The 22,879-nt window shown below is 37.6% G+C and overlaps 2 protein-coding genes across 2 annotated transcripts; one reads left to right on the top strand and one right to left on the bottom strand.

The window, feature by feature from the left end:
- Positions 1-574: 574 nt before the first annotated feature.
- On the bottom strand, positions 575-8,411 carry LOC121427514 (beta-lactamase domain-containing protein 2-like). Its single transcript, XM_041623949.1, has 8 exons — positions 8,086-8,411; positions 6,182-6,345; positions 4,410-4,546; positions 3,647-3,878; positions 2,799-2,983; positions 2,147-2,230; positions 1,566-1,733; positions 575-992 (listed from the first exon to the last, which is right to left on the bottom strand). The coding sequence occupies exons 1-8, from the start codon at positions 8,226-8,228 to the stop codon at positions 804-806; spliced, it is 1,302 nt and encodes a 433-aa protein (XP_041479883.1). The 5' UTR covers positions 8,229-8,411; the 3' UTR covers positions 575-803.
- A 6,803-nt stretch (positions 8,412-15,214) lies between these two features.
- On the top strand, positions 15,215-22,835 carry LOC121427563 (monocarboxylate transporter 2-like). The gene is made up of 4 exons (XM_041624017.1): positions 15,215-15,770; positions 17,225-17,371; positions 18,522-19,439; positions 21,614-22,835. Exons 1-4 carry the CDS (start codon positions 15,575-15,577, stop codon positions 21,742-21,744), a joined length of 1,392 nt encoding a protein of 463 aa, XP_041479951.1. The 5' UTR covers positions 15,215-15,574; the 3' UTR covers positions 21,745-22,835.
- The last annotated feature ends 44 nt before the right edge of the window (positions 22,836-22,879 follow it).

The following is a 22,879-nucleotide window of genomic DNA, read 5'->3' as shown; positions in this document are numbered from 1 at the left end:
AATTTTTGTTGGGGTAGACTTGCCCTTTAAGTCTTACTTAAAGGTGAATTCCACCTCAGAAAAAAGTTGATTTGAATCAATAGAGAAAAATCAGACAAGCACAATGCTGAAAATTTCATAAAAAACGGATGAAAATAAGAGAGTTACCACATTTCAAAGGTTCGCTTATTTTCAACAAAATAGTTATATGAACGAGCCAGTTACATCCAAATGAGAGAGTCGATGATGTCACTCACTCACTATTTCTTTTGTTTTTTATTGTTTGAATTATACAATATTTCAATATTTACGAATTTGTCGATTAGGACCTCCTTGCCTGAAGCACAAAATGTTAAAATAATGGAATTCCACGTGTTCAGGAAGGAATGAAGCTTCATTTTAGATGACAATGATGAAAAAATAAAAATATTTCATATTTCATATAATAAAATACAAAAGAAATAGTGAGTGATGTCATCAACTCTCTCATTTGGAAGTAACTGGCTCATTCATATAACTATTTTGTTGAAAATAAGCGAAACTTTAAAACGCCATAACTTTCTTATTTTACATCCGATTTTGATGAAATTTTCAGTGTTATGCTTGTTGAATTTTTCTCTTTTTATTCAAATCAAGTTTTTGTTGGGGTGGACTTGTCCTTTAAATCTATGTGAATCATCCCTTCGAACTAGCCTTCGATTTATTTTCTGTTGGAAATAATGTGCACTTTCGTCACCTGCTGTTTAAAGATTTTTTTTGTCATCATATTCATTTGTCTTTTGGGGTTGGGGTGGGGGGAAATTAAACAAGATTTTAAAAGATCCTCAAATCAACTTCTCTTTTCTTAAACATTCATACAAGATTTCGGTTAAATCTTGGCTCCTAATATCTCCGTTATGCGTGTAAGGAGACATTGCGCTGCTGATGAATGAAAATCCGATCTGGTTCTCAGGATCAGCCCACGCCTTCTGACCGCCTGCCCCTTCATGACCGAATCCCATTATCGATCCGTTCTAGAGGGAGAGGGAAAGACGGAGAGAGAGAGAACATAGATGTTCATAGATATGATTGAAGAGAGTATTCACCAATACAAAATGATTAGTTTGTCTATAAATTCACAGTAGAGGTGATGAAATACACTGACCAAGGCAAAGCATTCCTTTCACCACAACACAGAATCTATACACAATCAATCTGACTAGTTTTATTCAAATTGGTATGGCAACTAAATAGTCTCCCCCAACCAAGCCCCCAAAAGATAACTGAATTATTGTGATAAGCGGTAAACACAAAATCTTCATCTCATTCATTTTCAGTTTTCTTTTGTAAGCGCCTTTTCTGTAGGGGTAGTAATCGATATTTAATATATATAACATTATTATATTTCCTTACAAAAGCAAAAAAATAAAAAAATAATAGTACAGAAAAAAGTGCAACATTATGAGTAGTGTCGCCTTGTGATTAGCCAACCTGTAATTATAAGGGAGAAATGACACATGAGGAGCCGAACATGTATGCATCTAATGAATATAAATTTCAAACATTAATTACAGAACTATCCGGCTTACCAATTAAATAGCACTTACCACTACATACTTGGTTGTCACCATTCCCAAAGTGTGGGCTAAGTCAAGACCCAATACTTCATCCGTTGTGATAGTACTGGCGTTCATGAATGCATCAATCCTTTCCTTTGACATCAGCTTTGTCTTAGTTTCTGGATCAACACCACCGGCTGCTAAAACGCCGTAGATCTGGGTAGGAAAATAGAGGACGGACTTTGTACCGTTAAATAGTATGATATAATAATATAATTTACAATAATTTCTTTTTTCCCCACCATGTTTCTCTTCCCTTTTCTCCTTTTCCATTTTTTCTTGGCTAGACGAGGGGGGGGGGGGGGGGGGGGGCGAGTGCCCCGCCCCCAGTAGTTACGCCCCTGGTCATATATGAAGCTAATAGCTATGAGTACACCAGCCATGCCAGCAAGCAGAGAGACTAGAATAATTCGTCAAATATTAAGATTGCTAGATGGTAATATCTCATAGGTTTATAATCTTCTTTCGTCGTTTATCCCATTTCTTCCTATTTTTCCCCGTTGTCATAATAAAAATCATAGGGAGGGGGGGGGGCAATCGGCCCTCGACCACCCCCAACCCTGACTTACCTTCGCGACAGCCCGAGCAGTCCCAATACCGTTTGCCGAGGGAAGTTCAACAGCTTGGAAATACGGATTGTTGAATGATGCCATCTATTAGAAAGAAAACAAAAGCAGTAGTTATAGGAGTGGTATATATCCGGACCGTTATCATATTTGATTCTCTTAATCCCATTCAATATTTACAGAATTCTTTCCTTGAACTTTATCATGTTTAACATTTTTTGAAAAGTTCTAGAATGACAAGCACAAAGTGTGCGTTATTTTATGTGCTATGTTAAACAGTTTTGCTAAAACCGATTAAATAAAATATAGCGATATTCGGTCCAACTTAATCTTACAGCACACAAATGAATGCAAGAGATAACAATGTGAATACAACTGGATACACAATATCAAATAATCGATCAGCATTAACACTCCCATTAATAATTTGTGTTCAAATGACAATTTTAAATTGTCTTCAAAAGTATTGAAAGGCGTCGGTGAAAGGGATAGAAGCAGTACATCATCATCAATGATCGATCATGGGACATCTTGATTGCGAAAATATATAGTCCCTCTAAATTTGGTCAGTGATTGATTTTGGTCTTGTACAAAGGTATTAAAAAAATGATATCAGAGCTTGGGGGTACTGTTGTGTGGGCAGTTAACTACTTACGTTGGTGAGGATACTTTCTTGATTCTTTTGAATGTTGCTGAAATAGGATGTCCGCAAGAAATGCAATGTCATCTGTCGTATTTGAGGATCGTCTAAACCCCACAGTCTCCCAATCTTTCCTTCAATCAATCGAGCAACTCTGTACTTCTGATCCAACGGTAGTCCGATGTGAAAGTCCAATCCACCTGTCATGGCGAACACGTCATAATGAGTGGGCACTTCATCAAATTACAAGATTTCGGAACTGACATTGAAAGCCTTTCTTTGATTGGATGAGAAGAACGCACAAGTGTCTGACTGGTAAATTGTAATTGGTATAACACAGACTTTGTAGGTAAACATTTAACAAGTTCCCTCATGAAACGCACATCGGGGCCCACTCTAATGATCACAATGATGGTGTGATGTGGGAGAATATCTATTTGTTTTTCTATTTATTAAAACATACATTGAAAGGATAACAAAATCAGAATGACACACTGTCTTAGATCTAGATCTTGGTCGTGTATAAAAATACGTAATATATTTACGCCAAAAGTATTCTTGTAAAAACGCAACACATAGTTGCCTTGGTGTGAATTGAAAATGTCTTCTATCGTAGAAGTTCATTATAGCGAATTGTAGAAACAAAGATAAATTATAAATACAATCAATACAAGAAGAATATATATCTTAACACGATGATCTTTTTTATTCAGGTAAATATTTATGTCAACTGAATATGACGGGCATGATGAACGGATAGATAGACGAATAATTGAAAATATTCGGATTTTCTAACAGTTTTTTTGGCTTAATGAATACTTCGGCAGGTTTGTTACATAACGTAATGTAAAGTTAGGATTTACCTAAAGGTTTTGCAATCTCTTCCGCAAAGAACTGCCCCATTGTGCGGTGTTGAGGATCAACTCGACGGAGAAGCTCGTTGGTGAGAGGACCGAAGGTAAGGGCATGGTAACCATGTTTCACTCCGTCAATTTCCCACTGAGTTTCAGCCGTCGCCATTAACTCCCCTGCTCGGGCTACATCACTTAAGGTGTCAATATTCATACCGGGCGGGGCCATGAGAGTCAGGCCAGCCTGTGTAGGTCGGATGATGATAAAATGAAATACAAAAACCCGACAACTGTATTAGAGCAAAAAAAAATCAACGTCTTCAAGTTTATGATTATTTACTGTGTTGAAAATGGCAGATTAAAAAAGAAACATTTCATGGTATCAGTGCTTTTAGGCATGTCTCGTTCCCGAGACGGTTATAAGATGTTTCATTGTCTGGTCTCTGTCTGACCAAGGAGAGAGGTGATATCTCTTTGGTCTGACCAGTGGGTCTGACTGCCTCGACAAGAATGTCATGGTATCAACTTTGCCTCGAAGGAAACTTCATAATGCTACTTATTATAGTAATTGGTCTTTGGCGAGACGCTGAGAAAAGTGGCCCAATGGTACCAAGAATCACTGAGCTCTTTTGTCTACAATGTCAGCAGCGTGATAAAAACTCATCTTGTTAGCCTTTGTTGCATGGCAAGATTGAGTAGGTCACAAACCCAGGAGCTGTGAAGATGTTAATGTAGAAAGCATGAACAGTGAAAGATGAAATTATCTCGAACTGACCTTATGTTCCATGAGTTGTCTGACGGTGACCTTTCCTTTTCCCTTCTGTGCAAACTCTGGCCAGTATTCTGATACAGGTTTATCATAGTCTAATAAACCCCTGTCAACCAACATGGCGATGCAAATTGAAGCAATACCTACGATTAAAAACAACATTTTTATGAACATCATCATCGTCATCATCATAATCACCATCAACACCATTACCGTCATCACAATCATCATCATCACCACCATCATCATCACCGTGTTCGTCGCCCGACCGTCTTTATCATTATAGTTAACCATCAGCAGCATAGGCATAGAGAAAATTCAATCAAATCCTGACATTATTGTAATATATGATTTAATGTCATAATGTTCAACACGAAAGGATATCTCATAATAACGGATTTTAATTGATTTTCATTATTTGACTAATGACGTTTTAAAGGTCTATCAAACGGGCTGTACTGAAGGCACTCCAGGTTATTGCGTGTTTTTTTTCTTAAATCATTGTTGAATGGCCATTAGTATTTCTTTATCATTTCTGAATGCGACTGACGGATAAAGAAAGATATTCGTGCATGTGCCATCGACTTTAAAAATAACACAATTTCAATTGATCACAACACGTCAATGGACTAACGTGCCAATCTTCGTGATCTATTGACACGTGTAATGAGCAAACGGAAGAAAGGTCAAACTTCAATTCCTGTCTGAAGAGATGCTACTGTACTTATTTCATGATACACAATTAGGGACGCAAAGAGTTTTCCCGAGGTCAACATATTTCCCAGGCCCTATACATGCTATGTAATGAAATGAGGCTCTGTTCTTTGAACGTACAGCAATGGTTCGAGAACCAACAAGACATGGCCGTGGGAGGCAAACCCAGGTATTTTGGACGGTGTGCAAAAATGCAAAACTGATTACACAAATGACCTTCATTTTTAGTGATACTTTTTTGTTTGTTTCATTTTGGCTTTTCAAATACCTCTAGACAAATTTGACCTCCATTTTGCAGTAAACCCCCCTTTTTTTGCTTTTTTAAATTTACATCAGCACCGGCCCCCAGTAAAAAAGTCGTCCCTAAGGCCCGGGGGGGGGGCCACTTACATTGACGAGTGGATACCATGCGCGACCAAAAAACACGTAAAAAGGATGTCTTTTTCATGATAGGGCACGTTACGTACGTAATGTGATAAGGGTGTCAAAAACACAAAAATAATGAAAAAAGGGTATCTATTTCGCTAGGAAAATTACGAGTTTAGGGTCGAATTAGCGGGGATGATAAAACAAAATTAAAATATCTTATAAAGGATGTCCTTTTGCCCCAACACTACGTGTTTAGAGTCCGATTTATGCGAGGTGTAGAAGGTGGGGTCGTACTAAACCAAATATGGTAAAGCCAACGACTGAAGGACCCGTAACATTAAAACATTCCTGTACTTGTTTAGGGGTTCATTTCAGGGAATATCGCCAAGAGTATCGTTTTGTTTGCAATACTTGTTAAGGGTAGGGTTTCACACGCCAATACTTGTTAAGGGGTGCATTTTCAGAATATAGAAATTACGTGTTTAGGGTGCTTTTCGAGACCCCATGGTCGCGCATGGTATCCACTCGTGAATGGAAGTGGCCCCCCCGGGCCCTAAGGCTATGCAACAAGACCGACGGTAAGTGGAATATTTTGTTTAGTTACTTACGACAGTGAGATTTGAGACAGCAAACACACATGATCATTTGCTTTCGGTTTTACATGTAGCTGCAAAAAACAACCTTCTGAATCTAACCTTTGGTCGCAGAGAAAACGACAGTCATCGTGTCTTCCCGCCATTCTACATTACTCTCTACATCGGCGAATCCTCCCCAGACATCAACGATCTTCTTGCCTTTATGATAAACAGCCAATGCTGATCCTCCATAACGGGTATCTGTGCCACTTTCAAAGTTCTTTCTAATGATGTTAAAAAAGAAGAAAGGATACTGAATCCATTAGCTATGATTTATAAAGCTGTACATTCAATTTATTTTGTTAGTTCAGTTCACCTCATGTGATTAAACGATGGATTGCTAGGGAATTTTCAACATACTAATCACGCTATTGATGTACATTATATTTCATTAGCACAGTGGAAAGCAGAGTTTCAGTTCTTCCCTTTATAATCAATTCTACATAACAACATACTCTTACACATAACACTAACACAAAACTGCCGTTCTTTCCTCTCTATACCGTTTTCGCTGTCTAGGACATTTTATCTTCATTTTACCCTACATGTACAACCAATATTCCCACAGTTATAGCCCTACAATATGAGTATGTCATAAACTTCAAGTATTTAATATTGTGATTTCGTATTGTGACGCCTATTGTCATGATGTGGGCCAAACTTTGAAACAGCGTACAGCAAGAATTTTCTTGAACTGCATTGCATATTACAGACAGGATACTTTTGTATAAGCATGATAAGTGCCAGAAAAGTAAAACTTTCAAGAAGTTGGAATTAAATCATGACTGTCCGTAGATTTGTTTTTTCCCGAAGGAACTCGTAAGCGAGGGAGCGAATCGATCGGGCTTTTTATTGGGGAGCTTTCTAGAGTGAAATTAAAAGATTCCGTGCACACTTTTGGTGAAATTTGTGAACATTTTCTGTAAACAATGTAATTAAAAAAAATTGACGGAGTAGGGGCAGCTGTCCACACGCTACGCATGGCCACGAATTAATTAATACAATACATGAAAAAAAAAGTATTAATAAACTATCATGAAATCTGCAATACGAAATAGATCTTTACAACAATTGATTGGATGTCTTCTCAGACAATTTTCCGATGTCCATCCTCACGTGTCTATTATATAAGCCAAGTTTTACACAGGGGTCATCCTATTCCTGCATAAGACCACCGCACACCTTACGACTGGTCGCGATCCGATTTTGGAACAAATCACATTTTGCTCATTTTCTGAAAATGTGAATGGAACATATCATTTTGTTTGAGGTTGAAATTAATTTAAAGAATACTAATATAACCATTTTGAAAGATTGCAAGCCTTTATTTTGGAGTAAAGGCCAAATTAGTGTCAAATCGTAGCCAATCGTACGACTATTATGAGGTCATTACGACTAGATTAAATTTGCTTTTATTCTAAGGATGATAGCATAGTTATTGATTTGAACAGAGGTATTCGTACGATGATTTCGAACACTACGCAGTAAGATATTCCAAGTCTCAATATTAGCATCAAATTCTACTACGTTTTATTCCAAATTTGCGTCGCAGATCAATCGTAAGGTGTGCGGTCGCCTTAAGCTGACCCCATGATACAGGATTGAAAGTGTGTCATTACCATGCTTTCGGTTCGTAAATATGATCAACACAGTGAACAAATGGAAAAGGTGGATAAGGTATGAGGATCTGTCACTTAATTACCAGGTGTTACCATGCAGAAATTAAACGGTTAAGAGAAAAATCTAAATGTTTATTCAATAAACACTATACATACAGGTTACTTGATGGTAAGTTCCGTAAAATTAACTTTCACATGAGGCCGTAATTGCATAGAACGATGAAAAGTTGGGTAGAAGAAAGTAGGAATATATCCGGGGTATTTACTCAATCATATTCTTTTGTCAAAATTTCTGGCCACACCTCAGAATATATCATCACATGTTCAAAAGGATTATGTTGATACCTGAACTGCTGGAGAACTGGTTCGAACCCCTTTGCAACCTTGCCATGGACGACTATCGGTGGTGGCTTCTTGAAGTACCCTGGTAGGTAGGCAACGAGACATGCTGTAACAGCAACCAAGATGGCATTACGAAGCAAAGACATGATGCTGGTGAATCGAACTTTGGTTCGAGTGTGAAGCAGGAGATTTTAGTTAGCAATCGCACAGTTCTGAAATTACCGTTAGCATGGTTAGATAAATGTGAACTTTACACCGCTCAGAGGTCTCTCACGTCCCTGTTCAGGCTCATCGCAAAGTCTAAGCATATCGATTTTCTTTTACTCAGTACGGTCAGTATTCGTCATACTTTATTTACTTAAGCTGTTTGTGCAATGACTAGCTAAAAATTCTCCTGCCCTGCCTCAGGTCATAGGTCCATGCTCCGGTACGCGCTGCGGTACACGGTAAATCAATCCGGATGGGGTGGGGGGGGGGTGGCTTGACGAAAGAGGAGGGGTGGGGGTCTTAGCTTAGCTTTAATTCCAACAGATATTGACTGATTATTATTATAGGGGGGGGGGAACCTTAGTATGGGTCCGATGTCCGGACAATTAAATTGATGAAAACATCGCCCTTTGCTCTGGATTTTCTCGATATATACATCCGTGCATAAAAAAATTAAATGACAAGAATGAATAGATCAATAAATAGAAAACGAATAAATAAATGAATAAACAAACAATAACAATGGTAATAATGATAGTAATGATGCCAATAATAATAGTAATAACAACCATAATAATAATACTAATAAAAATAGTGAATATTTTTGCTGCGTAATATTGCCTGATATTTCTTTCAGTCGATTTATATATGAACGTTCCAGAAATTACTGAGTATTGTCCAGGTAAACAACTAGTTCCGTTATACAACAGCCATCTTGATCATGGGATAGACTATACAGTGCGTATCAAAAAAAAGTTTACACTTTGAAAAAGTCCTGGGAATTAAAAAATACACAACACGTGGGTAATTTTTTCACATATAATCTTCAGTTGGGTCTCATCTATCCAATGAAAGTAAAAGTTTTGTCAGAATGTTACACTTGAGTGAGCACTGTCCATTTCTGTAAAGCTCGAAGAAATCTGTTTGCGCAGAAATGCTCGTTTTCATGCTGTGTCAAGTCGAAAGGACGAAATCAAACTGACACTACGAAAGATTTATCATACATTTTCCTTGCACTTTTAGGCAATTGGAATAAAACGGATACATTCAAGCATTTTGTGACAATATTGCCACCCAAATTGAAATTTCAACACTCAATAAGCACAACCTTTACCCTATTTGTGCCAGCTGGATCTGAGGACATAACTGAATCCGAACAAAAGTTTACATCAAACATCTCCAGCATTTTTTCACTAAGTTTTTGTCATTGAAAGTTGGTTTACATTTCATTTTTCATTTAATACTTGTTTATCCACACTTTTCCCAAGCTAAGCAATGATTAACAAAATGAAAATCAAGCTTAAGCCATTCCATGTAAATCACAGCTCAGTGTAAAGCAAATATCGTCACGATGGCCTCGGTGTGTTGGGGAGTGGGGTGGGGCAAAATGCACTCTTCGAAGTGTTTTGGGCAAGGAAACAAGTCAAATAATGTAGAAGATATCTTAAAATCAATTTTACTAGCTAAATTCCATGTGTTCTTCATGATTAAGGGCTACTTTTATTCGCATAACTATTTCAAATTTCTGCGCAAATCATTTTTCACTAACTTCAAAAGTGAGTGGTGCTCACTCAAGCGGAAATATTTTTTCGACAGTTATATCGTCATTTGCTTTAATGGACCTGTACCAATGTTAAAATGTGGAACAATCTTCAAGATATTACAAATGTATAATTTTACAGGATTTTTTCAAAGTGTAAACTTTTTTTTGATACGCACTGTATAATTATATGAAACGGTATTCAGTTGAATATTTTTTTATTGCCACTGATTGTTATATAATTATGTTTTATAGGGATGTTTTGTTTAGTGAAAGCGCGCATGACGTGAAGAAATTAAATATCCAGGGGCCAGTTACACAAAGCTTAGCAATCATCGTAGAAACACCTTTCTACGATTGATCCCATTGACTACAATACACAATCAATCGTGAAAATCAAGCGTACGATCAATCGCTAGCCTTTGTTTCACGGGACCCAGGACGGTAACAAAAAAGTTTGGCGATCAATCGCTAAATGAATTGACCAATCAATGTCAATGTTACACGCGCATTAAGTTTGACCTGGGTCCATTCAGAGATGTTGTTTTATATTAATAACAATAAAAAAAAATAACTGTATATTTACCCACAGTAGCCACTTCAGCTCTGAAAACATTTCTCCTAGCGTGCCCTGCTATTATCATTACTCTATTAATACTTTATCGCAAACCTTTGTGTTACGGAGCCCGGATACATGTATTGACTATTGTGTGTGTGACAGTGTGATGGCCATTGGCTAGTGGGTGACACATTTGCTGCATGTACTTTTATATCGACCTATTTCTTTTCCCCTTTCCCTTCATTTTTTTAAATCCTTGCTCCGTCTCCCTCTCTTTTCTCATACTGCTTGATCCTTCTTGCTCCTCACTTGCTCGCCTATACTGACTCCTCTCTCCCCCTTCTCTCTCCCTCTCTCTCTCATGACTCTCTTTTAAGCCTATATGTACTACTGTATATGTACATGTCTTTTAAAAATAATTATGCATTTTCTATTTTGACTTTGTAATATAAATGCTAGTTCGGATTTTATGTCCTCAGTTATTTTTAATTCAATCTGTTTCACACCTGCACTTTTTATTCACTTTTTTTATGAAGTTATTGCATTTTGGAACATGCTTTATATTTATGCTTATTAACTTTTTTTTTGTGAACTCAACTTGTTACTCTTCGAATTTTCTATGCACCCCCACTAAAAATGAAAAAAAAATATATATAGTAATGATAATAATAGATGATTATATAATAGATGATTATATAGCGCATTATATTCTACAGAATGTCTATGCGCTTTACAAAAGAGGTAATTAAGTCTAATACAGGTATACTTAGAATAAAATACATAAATACTAAATGAAAGATTAACAACACATCATTACATACCTTTCCTAAACCAAATAATCTAACATGAGAACAAGTACGTTTTTAAAGATTTGAGAAAGGTGGAAGTACATGACTTTGTGATGGCCCTCAGATTACTAGACAGTTTTTTTCCACAGTACAGGTGCTGCTAACTGAAAGGCACGATCACCAAACGATCATCTTTTAGACGTTGGTACAGTTCATAAATTTTGGCTAGAAGAGCAGAGATTTCTTTGTGGGACATTATTCAGTAATCAGATCATGCAGGTACGATGGGGACTTACTGTTTTCTGACATATCGCTATTATCTTGAAAACAATTCTCTTCTATATAGGCAACCAATGCAAGTGCGATAACAAGGGTGTAATGGGATCTTTACCTTTAGCAGGCAAAAAAACGAAACCGATATTTAGCGATGATTTATCATAACTTATTCATAAATAAAATAGACAAATGACCTACAAATGTAAAGCTTAGAATCTCCTCTTTCATCTGAAATTACTTAGGTTAGTTGTCATTCATGCATGAGTGAGCAAAAACAATTTGGAGAAAGGATACCAAAAACTCATTTGGTGGGGTATCTGAATTTCAAAAAGAAAATCACATGCCTATAAAGTTCAATATCTGCTCTTTTATTTGCTACCTTAATCACAGAAAATGGTCAAGAAGTAAAAAAGGTTATGTTCCCTCAAAACAATGCTTGTATTTCCATTATTTCATTATATAAACGTGTTTTCACTGGTTTCTCACAGAACCTATCGCACGGTTAAGAAAAGACTTAATGCTTGGCTGATCGTCAACAAAACGGAGTGTCGAGCGAGTCTGGACTCTAGTAGCTTGTAAAACATCTTCATTTTATGAAATTACTGAAATTCAAGCTTTCAAATAACCAGAACTTTGTTATTTCTTGACCATTTTCTGTAATTGAGGTGTCAAATTAAAGAGCAGATATTGAACTTTATAAAAATGTGGTTTTCTTTTTGAAACTAAGATACAGCCCGCCAAGTAACTTTTTGGTATCCCAACCGCGTAGCCAGGATTTCATTTTGGAGGGGGCGGTAAATGCACGCGAAGCGTGCCAACACTTAAAGAGCGCGCGAAGCGCGCTCCCTAGGGGGTGGGTGCAGGGAGGGGGAGTTTCCCCCTCCCGCGCGAAGCGCGAAGCTTTTGGTGTTTCATAAATTAAAATGAAAAGGAGCCGTCTCTCTTGTCTCTAGTGCCTATTTCAGCTCCAATTCAGTTGACTCATTGTGATTTTGAACATTGTTTTCATGAACCTTAATTTGTTTTCAAAAAGTGATTGTGAACGCACAAAAAAGGAATACATTGGAGGAAATTAAAATAATAATACCCTCGCGCGAAGCGCGGAAGCTAAAGCGTTTTATCAGTTTTTTTGCCATGAAAAGGGTCCCGACTAAAGGGTCTTCTCAAAGATATATTGAATACTTCCCTTGGAAAGATCAGATTTGATAACAATTTAGCGACAGTGCATATCTTTAACTCGCAAAACAGAGGAGAAGAAGTGTATATATGCCGGGAGAAAGATATTCAGCCCCGCGCAGAGCAATGAAACTGTGAAATTTCAAAGGGCGGACGTTTCATCAAAATAATGCAGATATGTCTAATACCACCATCGGCTCTAATTAAAATGATTTTCTAAGATTATTGAACTTCTTTATGAGGAAATAGTGCGCAGAAAGTTGAAACTTCTGTGATTTATTGAAATTAAATTAAAAAAAGAGGATTCCTAATTTCTTTGACTTATCCTGAAGTGCTTCATTTTGAATAATAAAGAAACTTAAGTGTCATTCAACATTTCAAACTGAGGGCGCAAAACAGGGCAGGAGATGAATGTGAAGGGAAATGACATGAAGTTTAATAGAATTTGATAAAAAAATTATATTGTACTTCTTTATTTAATACGACGCGAATTTTAGGAACCTGTTTGCCCCAGAATTATGGTTGTTTGGTAATGAGCTGAAAAGCAGGAGAAGTTGACTTTATGGAGGTGGAAATTGATATAAAATTTTACCCGCCCGGAGCCGACCCGACCAGAAGTTGCGCGACCAATTTAAAAAAAACATATCCTTTGGCGTAGCCTTACTCTAATTCCATGCCCTAATGGATACATTTGAACTTTAACCGGTAAGAAACACATATACCTGAGGTGGAAAAACAGGGTTAGAGAAAGGGTGGGGGAAACAATGGAGAATTGCAATATTGTCATTTAACCGCGCGCAGCGCGGAAGAAAAATTCATATATAAATTTAGAGCAAGAGTGATGGAGTTTCTCTTTTAAGAAAAAAAAAGAATAAAAAGAAAAAAAACACAAAGCTACCTTTCTCCCCTTTCCTCCCTTCCCTTTTTCTTTTCTCCTCTCTTTTTTCCCTTCTTTTTTTTCTTTTTGGGGACGTTTTGGGGGGGGGGGCGACCGCCCCCCCTGGCTACGCGCAGGTATCCCCTCTTCAAATTGTTTTTTGCCTACTCATGCGTGAATGAGAAATAACCTGAATGAATAACATGATAAATCATTGATAAATCTCGGTTTGCTTTTTTTGTGGGACGCACTGTATAGTGTTAATATAGCTTTAGGGGGGGGGGGTACTGAAAACAAATTTTAGAAGAGTTATTTCTTTCCTTGCCATTGGTACAGAAGGGACGTCGAACAGATCTTCCCCTGCCATGCCTGCTGTACTATGTGCTTGCCTCCACGTACATTCAGTTTATGAGTTTATTCCTCGATTATTTCCACTTCTTGAGATTTACGGCCAGGTTTGACAGAAGTTTCCTAAGGTTTCATTGTAAATCCAAAATTTGCGAGAGAAATTGACGACCGAACTCCAGACAGAAGTGTCGATCAGGGGTTCAAAAACAAACACGCAGTATGCACATCAGCGGAAATCTATGTTTTAGTGTCATACTTCATTTGTTATTGGTTGTACTTAATATAATGCTCTCTAGTTATATTAAGTGTAATAATGATGCATAATTTGTATTTTCTGTATTTTCCTCATTTGTATTTAGTTGGAAATGAAGTAAGCGAAGCAATTCTCGCCGGAGCTAATGTCTTGGAACGGGCGTATAATGAGAGAAAACAATTTTAAGGGTATCGGATTATGGTGGATGCAGCAACTGGGTTCTCAAAAAATAATGCGAGCGAGCGAAACAAAATCTTTGACATTTTGGGTACAACAATTTATTTTTAGATAGATTTGACATAATGACCAGTCAACCCCAAATTAACAAATCAACTAATCAAAGGGATAGTCCCGGCTGAAAGTATTTATAGCTTAATAAATAGAGTAGAATTCACTGAGCAAAATGCCGAAAATGTCATCAAAAAGTTTAGCAATATTTTGTGAAAACAGTCGTCATGAATATTCATCAGGGGGCTAATGATGTCACATCTCCACTTGTTCGTTTGTATTTTATTATATGAAATTGGGTTTATTCAATTTTTCCCTCCAAGAACTAGAAAAATTGGATTGACAACTTTTTAGTAGTGCATTAGATATTTATTGCTGCAACCTATATAAGGGAGCCATATTATTCACACAAATATGAACATTTTTGAATAAACCTAATTTCATATAATAAAATACAAAAGAACAAGGGGAGATGTGACATCATCAGCTCACCTAAGGAATATTCATGACGACTTTTTTTCACAAAATATTGTCAAACTTTAAAGTTCAATAACTTTATCCGATTTTGATGAAATTTTCGGCATTTTGCTGGGTGAATTCTACTCTATGTATTAAGATAAATAATATTTTCAGCCCGAATCACACCTTTAAGTTTGTCGAGGTTATCTATCATGTCTATGAATAGCCAAACTGAAGGCCCCTCGACCCCGAGGCACGGGACAGCTTTACCTTATAATAGCATTTTCTTTGCATGCATGTCGGAAATTCTTTGTCCATTGTATTGCGTTCTTAGAACTGGTACATGAATGGATAATTCATATATTGTAATGACTGTGAGTCGTTCTCATCGTACTAATACATTGACTGTACACAGTCAAGCCAACTCCAGATAGACCGACTGTGTGCCGTTCGAAATAACGAAACAGCTTTGATCGGACTGGGGTCGATCTCGGAGGTGTGACTGAAGCCTGATTTGACCTTCTCTTCATCGTAGTTTCATAGCTCTGTATCTAACTTCAATAAGTATACATGTACACATATCTCTCGTTAACATAATGATGGTAGCTCAACGGTCAAGCGAAAAAAAAGACGTGTTTCACAACAGAATTCAACGTATCGTATCTAACTATGCTGGCAGTTATGGCGGACTGATCAGATATGTACGACCAGATATGGTCTACCATTATTCTGGAACAAAATGCTAACATTTTTAGCGACAGTACAGTGAATATTTTCTAAGATGGAGGGCATTCAAGAATCAGAAGATAAATGGAGATACGTCATCGTTTTGAGTAAATTCGTCGTCCAGTTCGTTGAGGTAGCTACGATGAAGTCGTTAGGAGTTTTGATTCCAACGATGCTAAATGTGTTTTCCACGGACGCATCGTCTTTGGGCCTGGCCTGTAGCATGCCGACGGCGGTGATGTTGTTTGGATGTGAGTTCAAACGAATTGAATTTCAAATTTCGAGTACGAGATGGCTTATAAAGTTGTGATGTCAAAAACATATGTGGATCACTGATTTAAGTGTCGGAAGCAGTTTAGTAGGCTCATCTTTGTACAATGCGGGGCTCCAATGCGAAAAACTAAACTTTATTAAATGTTTATCAAAATCTATTCTGAAATATGTAGCATTTTGATGCTGGATACTCGCCTGTTCATGGTGTTTTGACCCCGGGGGGCCACTTACATTGACGAGTGGATACCATGCGCGACCAAAAAAACACGTAAAAAGGATGTCTTTTTCACGATAGGGCACGTTACAAACGTAACGTGATAAGGGTGTCAAAAACACAAAAATAATGAAAAAAGGGTATCTATTTCGCTAGGGAAATTACGTGTTTAGGGTCGAATTTGCGGGGATGATGAAACACAATTGAAATGTTTTATAAAGGATGTCCTTTTTGCCCCAACACTTCGTGTTTAGGGTCCGATTTGCACGAGGTGTAACTTTATGTAACTATTTTGACCTCTTACTTTGTTCTGTTGAAAATGAAATGATAAAATTGAAATTGAAGGTGTAGAAGGTGGGGTCGTACTAAACCAAATAAGGTAAAGCCGACGACCGAAGAAGGACCCGTAACAAAAAATTCCTGTACTTGTTTAGGGGTTCATTTCAGGGAATATTTGCCAAGAGTATCGTTTTGTTTCCAGTACTTGTTAAGGGTAGGATTTCACACGCCAATACTTGTTAAGGGGTGCATTTTGAGAATATGGAAATTACGTGTTTAGGGTGCTTTTTGAGACCCCATGGTCGCTCATGGTATCCACTCGTGAATGGAAGTGGCCCCCCGGGGTTTAGACGTTGGGAAATTGTAAGCAGAAGTGTGGAAATTGGCATTTGATTCCTTTTTGTCATTGCATTAAAATTACATATTTAGAAAAAGAACAGGAGAATGATCTTTTAAAAAAGAATACAAAAGGTTTGGTTATAGTTGAAGAAATAATCACTGTCTCGCATTCTCCGAACTAAATGGGCACTGGTGATGGTGGGGGGATTAAATATTTTCTTCTACCCCCTCTTCCTCGATACTTCTTTCTCATACTCTCCCCTCTCTTTGCCTCTCTATCTTTTGTTAATATTTTGTTCTCCTACCCAATGCCTTCCCCTCTGGTCCGTTTTTCTTTCTGCAGTGCAGCACTCTTTCTCCTCCTCGGTCCTCTCTTGGCTAGTGTTTACTTTTTTTTTTACTCTGCCCTTTCTTTTTAAAATGTAAACTTCCATTTCCTCCCTACTTTTATGGCATAGATAATTTATGGGCCATATCCGATTCGAAAGATTAAATTTCGGTTCATAAAGTGAACCTGATTTATCACTAATAAAGTTCACCTCTAATTTTAATTTCAATTATTGTATGGTTTTCCTCCCAATATCCTCTTTCCACTTGTAGCCTTACCCGTGGCGTATGTACTGAAGAGTAGTTGCGTATCTGTTCGTATTATGGCGGTTATTGGAGCTATCATGGCATCGTTAGGAATCATCATATCTGGCTATCTGACTTCGGTAACTGCTCTTGGATTCTGTCTTGCTTTAACAGGTAATCCTATACAGACAAATATGAAGAACAAACCTCGAATCGCTACCTTCTAATATTTTGTAAAATAATTTTTCATCAAATGAACTGGATGTCAAACCACTGACATGACTTTAGAGCGTCAAAATGTATTGTGAAATACTTTGGTCAAATATGGAAATCACTTTGATATTTTTAGATAAAATGTGAAGTAGTTTTGTCGCTTACAAATATTTATTTTCCCCATGGCTTGCCATATACTTTTTAGAAGATATATGTCGCCATGTCGACTTACAGTTTTGGAGAAGTCGGCTTGGCAAGATACTGGGACCTAAAAGATATGTTTTGTTGGCATTTGATAAACATGTATGTTGCAATATCGATTTACCATTTTTGGAGTCTGCTTGGAAAGACTACTCCGTGGCAACCAATTTGTGGTGATGTTTTTGTCTCCATGCAGTTGATTTGTCATGTTGACAAATAAGGTTTTATTAAAATGAAAGTAGAAATCATTTTAGTCCTACTCTACTTGTAGTTGTTGAAGGCTTGTAATTACTTGATGAGATGTTTTATATCACCCTGTCGACTTAATAATATAATAATACATAGCATTTATGAGGCGCTTATGCATATAGTTTCCTATTCATTGGCGAAGTACTGTATATATTATCCCGGATGTAACTCCAGCTGCTGAAGAAACTTGGTGAATTCAAGGAATGAATCCTACCGGGTACCCATTCACCAATACTGGGTTGAGTGCAGCACAATGTGGATAAATTTTTTGCCGAAGGAAAACATGCCGTGGCTCAGATTTGAACCCATGTCCCTCTCACGGAAAGACGAGATTCCTAACCACAAGACCATGACGCCCCATGTACAGTTTCTGGTTGATCCGATTCACTGGGGATCTCACCGTATACTAAAAACCTTTTTTGTAACATTCATTTGCTGAGATGATTTACATCACATTGTTGACATTCACATTTTGGATATAGTTGTCTTATTGCCAAGACAATTAAAGTTGGCCATGACGACTAAATTTAATGTATACATGACATTTTTTTAAACTTACAACAGTAAAAACTGTTTAATTAATATTTGCGATCAGAAAATAACTGTGGTTCAAAATTTCCAATTCTCTTACATTTTCCACTCTCTTTCTTATCTTCTCTAGGATTTGGACTGTCGATGGGATATCTACCAACCAAGGTCTTACTCAACGATTACTTTCAGGGAAGGTTCGTACTTATGAACGCCATAGGCAATCTCGGAAGCACTGCCGGTGCATTGATAGTTCCGGTCATCATCGAGCGGGCGCTAGACGCCTATGGATTTAGTGGCTCCATGCTCATCCTCGGAGGTATCAGCATGCATGCCATTGCAGCCAGTTGTGCTCTTAGGTCTGCCAGAACGGTTAAGCGAGGTTACCGGAAATTCACAAAGATACAGAAACAAGGAAACGGTTGGGAAGAACCGTTAATTGATCCAGATGATGATGGTGATGGAGAAGACTTGATGATGACTACAATGGATGAAGAACAGCATAGGTCAGATGACGTTTCATCATCAAGAGCAACCTCGAAAAATCGCGAAGATCGGCGCTGGACATTCCGATTACATCGTTGGCTTCGGGATTCCATTATCATCCGGGAACCACTTTTACTTATTTCACTACCCTGTCTCTTTTTCGCATCATTCGTAGTACAGTCATGGATTCTATTCCTTGTCCCAAGAGCGGTATGGCACGGGATTCCGATATCAAGAGCTGTCTTGTTGTCGTCTATTGCTGGTGGAGGTGGCATTCTAGGACGGACTTTATGTATTACAGTTCTCTTCTTCCAAGTTGACTTCATATTTGTTTTCCTGATTGTGGGCATCGTGTCATCAACTACCTTCTTATTCGATCCGTTGATAACATCCTTTCCCACTATGTGTGTCACAGCATTCATCCAGGGGACGTGTATCTTCAGCTTTGGAATATCTTCGGCTGCCTTTCTCAAGGGGTCAGTGTCTGATGAAAATTTCACCGTTGCATCAGGGATTTTTGGTTTTATGTACGGAGTCGGCGGGAGTGTTGGAAGCCTACTTTCGGGTAAGGACAACAGTTTGTTCATATTAAAGATAAATTCCAGTTTTGGTAACGATCTCAAAATGACTTTTGACAGAATCTGATATAATGACCACCCAAGTGTCTGTTTGTATGAATTAAAAGTATGTGCCAAAGGATTCTGGAAGAAATTGTGTCATTGCTGAGAAATAAGCAAAATAAGCGCGGAATCGGTCACTTCCGACGGGTCTTTATTCCAGCAATATTAATACACTGTCCCACGTGTGCCTATATCTGTGTTGGTGATCTTCAGTGTGAACATTTTCCAGCGTAGATTTCAAGATTTCACAAAGTTCAGCTTATGTAAGTGTACCAGATCTAGATCCTCGATTATATTCTGAAAATTAAGCCTAGTTAAACAGACTTTCTCATGAAATCAGTGTTTACTGCAACTACTGGCATTTCTCTTTAAACATTAAACAACTTTTGGCTTGAGTATAGAAGTACGACGATCTTTATCCTACAATTCGGTCATTAAATTAACCACTATGGTTATAAAGACATTGATTTGATTTGATTAATTTACCAACAATATTCATATGTTTACAACCGCGTAGCCAGGATTTCATTTTGGAGGGGGCGGTAGATGCACGCGAAGCGTGCCAACACTTACAGAGCGCGCGAAGCGCGCTCCCTAGGGGGTGGGTGCAGGGAGGGGGAGTTTCCCCCTCCCGCGCGAAGCTTTTAGTGTTTCATAAATTAAAATGAAAAGGAGCCGTTTCTCTTGTCTCTAGTACCTCCAATTCGGTTGACTATATTGCAATTTTGAACCTTGTTTTCAAAAGTGATTGTGAATGCACAAAAGAGGTATACAATGGAGGAAATTAAAATGATAATAACTCAGCGCGAAGCGCGGAAGCTAAAGCGTTTTATCAATTTTTCTAAGATTATTGAACTTCATTACAAGGAAAATAGTGCGCAAAAAGTTGAAACTTCTGCGATGCATTGAAACTATCTATATAAAAAAAAAGGATGTCTATTTTTTCTGACTTATCCTGAAGCGCTTCATTTTGAATATAAAGAAACTTAAGTGTCATTCAAAATTTCAAACTGAGGGCGCAAAACAGGACAGGAGATGAATGTATACAGGGAAATGACATGAAGTTTAATACAATTTGATAAAAAAAATATTGTACTTTTTTATTTAATACGACACGAATTTCATACCTTCCTCTTTTTAAATTAGGAACCTGTTTGCCCCAAAATTATGGTTGTTTAGTAATGAGCTGAAAAGCGGGAGAAGTTGACTTTATGGAGGTGACGGCAGAAACTGATATAAAGATTTTACCCGCCCGGAGCCGACCAGACCAGAAGTTGAGCGATCAATTGAAAAAAAAATAACTTCACATATTTAGTTCGGCCTAACCTTACTCAAATTCATGCCCTAATATTTTAACTTTATAAACAGGGTTAGAGAAAGGTGGGGGAAACAATGGAGAACTTCAATATTGTCATTTAACCGCGCGCAGCGCGGAAGCAAAATTCATATATAAATTTAGAGCAAGAAGAGTGAAAGAGTTTCTCTTTTGAGAAAAAAATAAAGAATAAAAAGGAAAAAAAAACACAAAGCTACCTTCCTTTCTTCCCTTTCCTCCCTTCCCTTTTCCTTTTCTCCTCTCTTTTTCCCATCTTTTTTTTCTTCTTGGGGACGTTTTTTTTTTTTTTTTTGGGGGGGGGGGCGACCGCCCCCACCGCCCCCCTGGCTACGCGCCTGTATGTTTACAGGATATGAAACAATGCATTGCACAATAGTTGCACATACATGTAAGAATCATACAGTGAAAATGGGACCAGAAAATAACACAAGTGCTAGTCAATCCTGGCCCACCTATATTACAAATGCATATTTAAGGAGAAAAACACATGTCATTGGTAACCTGAATTTTGAATGGTTGATAAACCATTAATGACAAGATGCGAATTCACATAGCCATTTGCTTTTTTAAAAATGAAACAAACCCTAGAACCCTGGTAAGAATGTGTGTCCGCATCGAAACACACACCCTAACCCACACACATCCACCCAAACGATACACTTGCACCCACAACCACTTACCCGCACACACCTTCACAGGCGCATTGAAAATTAATACGTGTATTATTGTGTATAATTGTGTAAATGTCGCATCACTATTTTTCAATTTGATGTCATTCCTCAGGTCTGATCATGGATAAAACTGGATCTTACACAGCAGTATTTCTAATTCTTGGCGCCATTAACTGTTTAATCGTCATCCTCACCTTTGCATTCTTGATTGCTCGACGGAGACGGGCTGTAGCTCGTAAATAAAAGAGAACATCCAGACAAATCAAGAATTTGATCATAATTATCTTCGACTACTGTCAAATCATCATGGCAAATCATGAACTCATTCCATGTATGTGTGGTAAGAGAAGATGGTGCTAAACTTCTCTGTCCTTCAGTATATGAGACGGGTAGCAAATGTTAGTCAAATCATAATAAATAGTTGTGAGGTCTTTGTCAAAAATTGGCGAATCGGATCAGCAGTTCCTTCCTCCGTTTCGGAGCTGACGGAAAATTGTAAATATGTCGTTTGTTCATGCAGAATCCGGGACGAAACTGCTTTTTGATTCACCAATTTTCGACAAAGTCTTCTTGCTTTCTCTTTGTATTGAAGGGCAGTTGACAATACATTCTTTATGTGCTCCAAATCGTTCTGCGTCACAGTTGCAAAAATTACATACTATGTAATAGAATACCGAAGCGATGACGTCAGTTGCCAGGGTACCATGGCGGCCTGGTTCTAAACAAATGAACCCGCCCAATGAAAGCGTGTTTCTCATAGAAGAAAATGGCTGCTATCGGAATTGATCGCTTACAACCTATTTTTCAGACGAGCAAAAGTCATTTGCAAATGTGTACAGACGATCGTCGGCTGATCATGGTAACTGATGTCACACTTTGGTACTCTTATAAGGAAGAAACACTGCGTCCACCTATCCAGCATAATTTTGTCAATATCTTCAATCAATAATTCATCATGTTTAACATGTCTTAAAAATGTGGTATAATCAGGATAATGGAGATCACATTTTTTGTTGCATATGCTATGATTGAATTTTATTTCAATAAACGAAGGTGATGATTCCAGAGAGAGAACTTGTCGTCAGATTTTTTTCTTTAATGACGATATTTGACATAAAATGATCATTTAGGAGTCATTCAAAAGATAAGGATGATAAAATATGAATTCACATTAGACAAAGTAATCGATGTGTATGAGCCTATCGTACATTTTCAATATATTTTCGTGGAACCTCTTTCAAAGGAGTATGTAATTATTGCCTAAAGAGAATTCAGACAATAACAATTTATTTATATGGAATTAAAAGAGAAAACAATAAATTTCAGTAGAATGATCATAGATGTATAGGTCTATGTTTTTCGTTAGTGCATCTATGTA

This window comes from Lytechinus variegatus, chromosome 14 (genome assembly GCF_018143015.1).
Source record: "Lytechinus variegatus isolate NC3 chromosome 14, Lvar_3.0, whole genome shotgun sequence".
Taxonomy (NCBI): domain Eukaryota; kingdom Metazoa; phylum Echinodermata; class Echinoidea; order Temnopleuroida; family Toxopneustidae; genus Lytechinus; species Lytechinus variegatus.
The sequence above is the reverse complement of the archived record's forward strand: the minus strand, read 5'-3'. Positions and strand labels throughout refer to the sequence as shown.

Excerpts from the sequence above, each read along its gene's own strand:
- LOC121427514 (XM_041623949.1), bottom strand. The coding sequence starts at position 8,228 with ATGTCTTTGCTTCGTAATGCCATCTTGGTTGCTGTTACAGCATGTCTC. Across the intron at positions 2,231-2,798 it reads AAGAAAGTATCCTCACCAAC|ATGGCATCATTCAACAATCC; the intron begins GTAAGTAGTTAA and ends TCTTTCTAATAG. Across the intron at positions 1,734-2,146 it reads CTGCTCGGGCTGTCGCGAAG|ATCTACGGCGTTTTAGCAGC; the intron begins GTAAGTCAGGGT and ends TTTCCTACCCAG.
- LOC121427563 (XM_041624017.1), top strand. The coding sequence starts at position 15,575 with ATGGAGGGCATTCAAGAATCAGAAGATAAATGGAGATACGTCATCGTT. Across the intron at positions 17,372-18,521 it reads ATTCTGTCTTGCTTTAACAG|GATTTGGACTGTCGATGGGA; the intron begins GTAATCCTATAC and ends TATCTTCTCTAG. Across the intron at positions 19,440-21,613 it reads TGTTGGAAGCCTACTTTCGG|GTCTGATCATGGATAAAACT; the intron begins GTAAGGACAACA and ends GTCATTCCTCAG.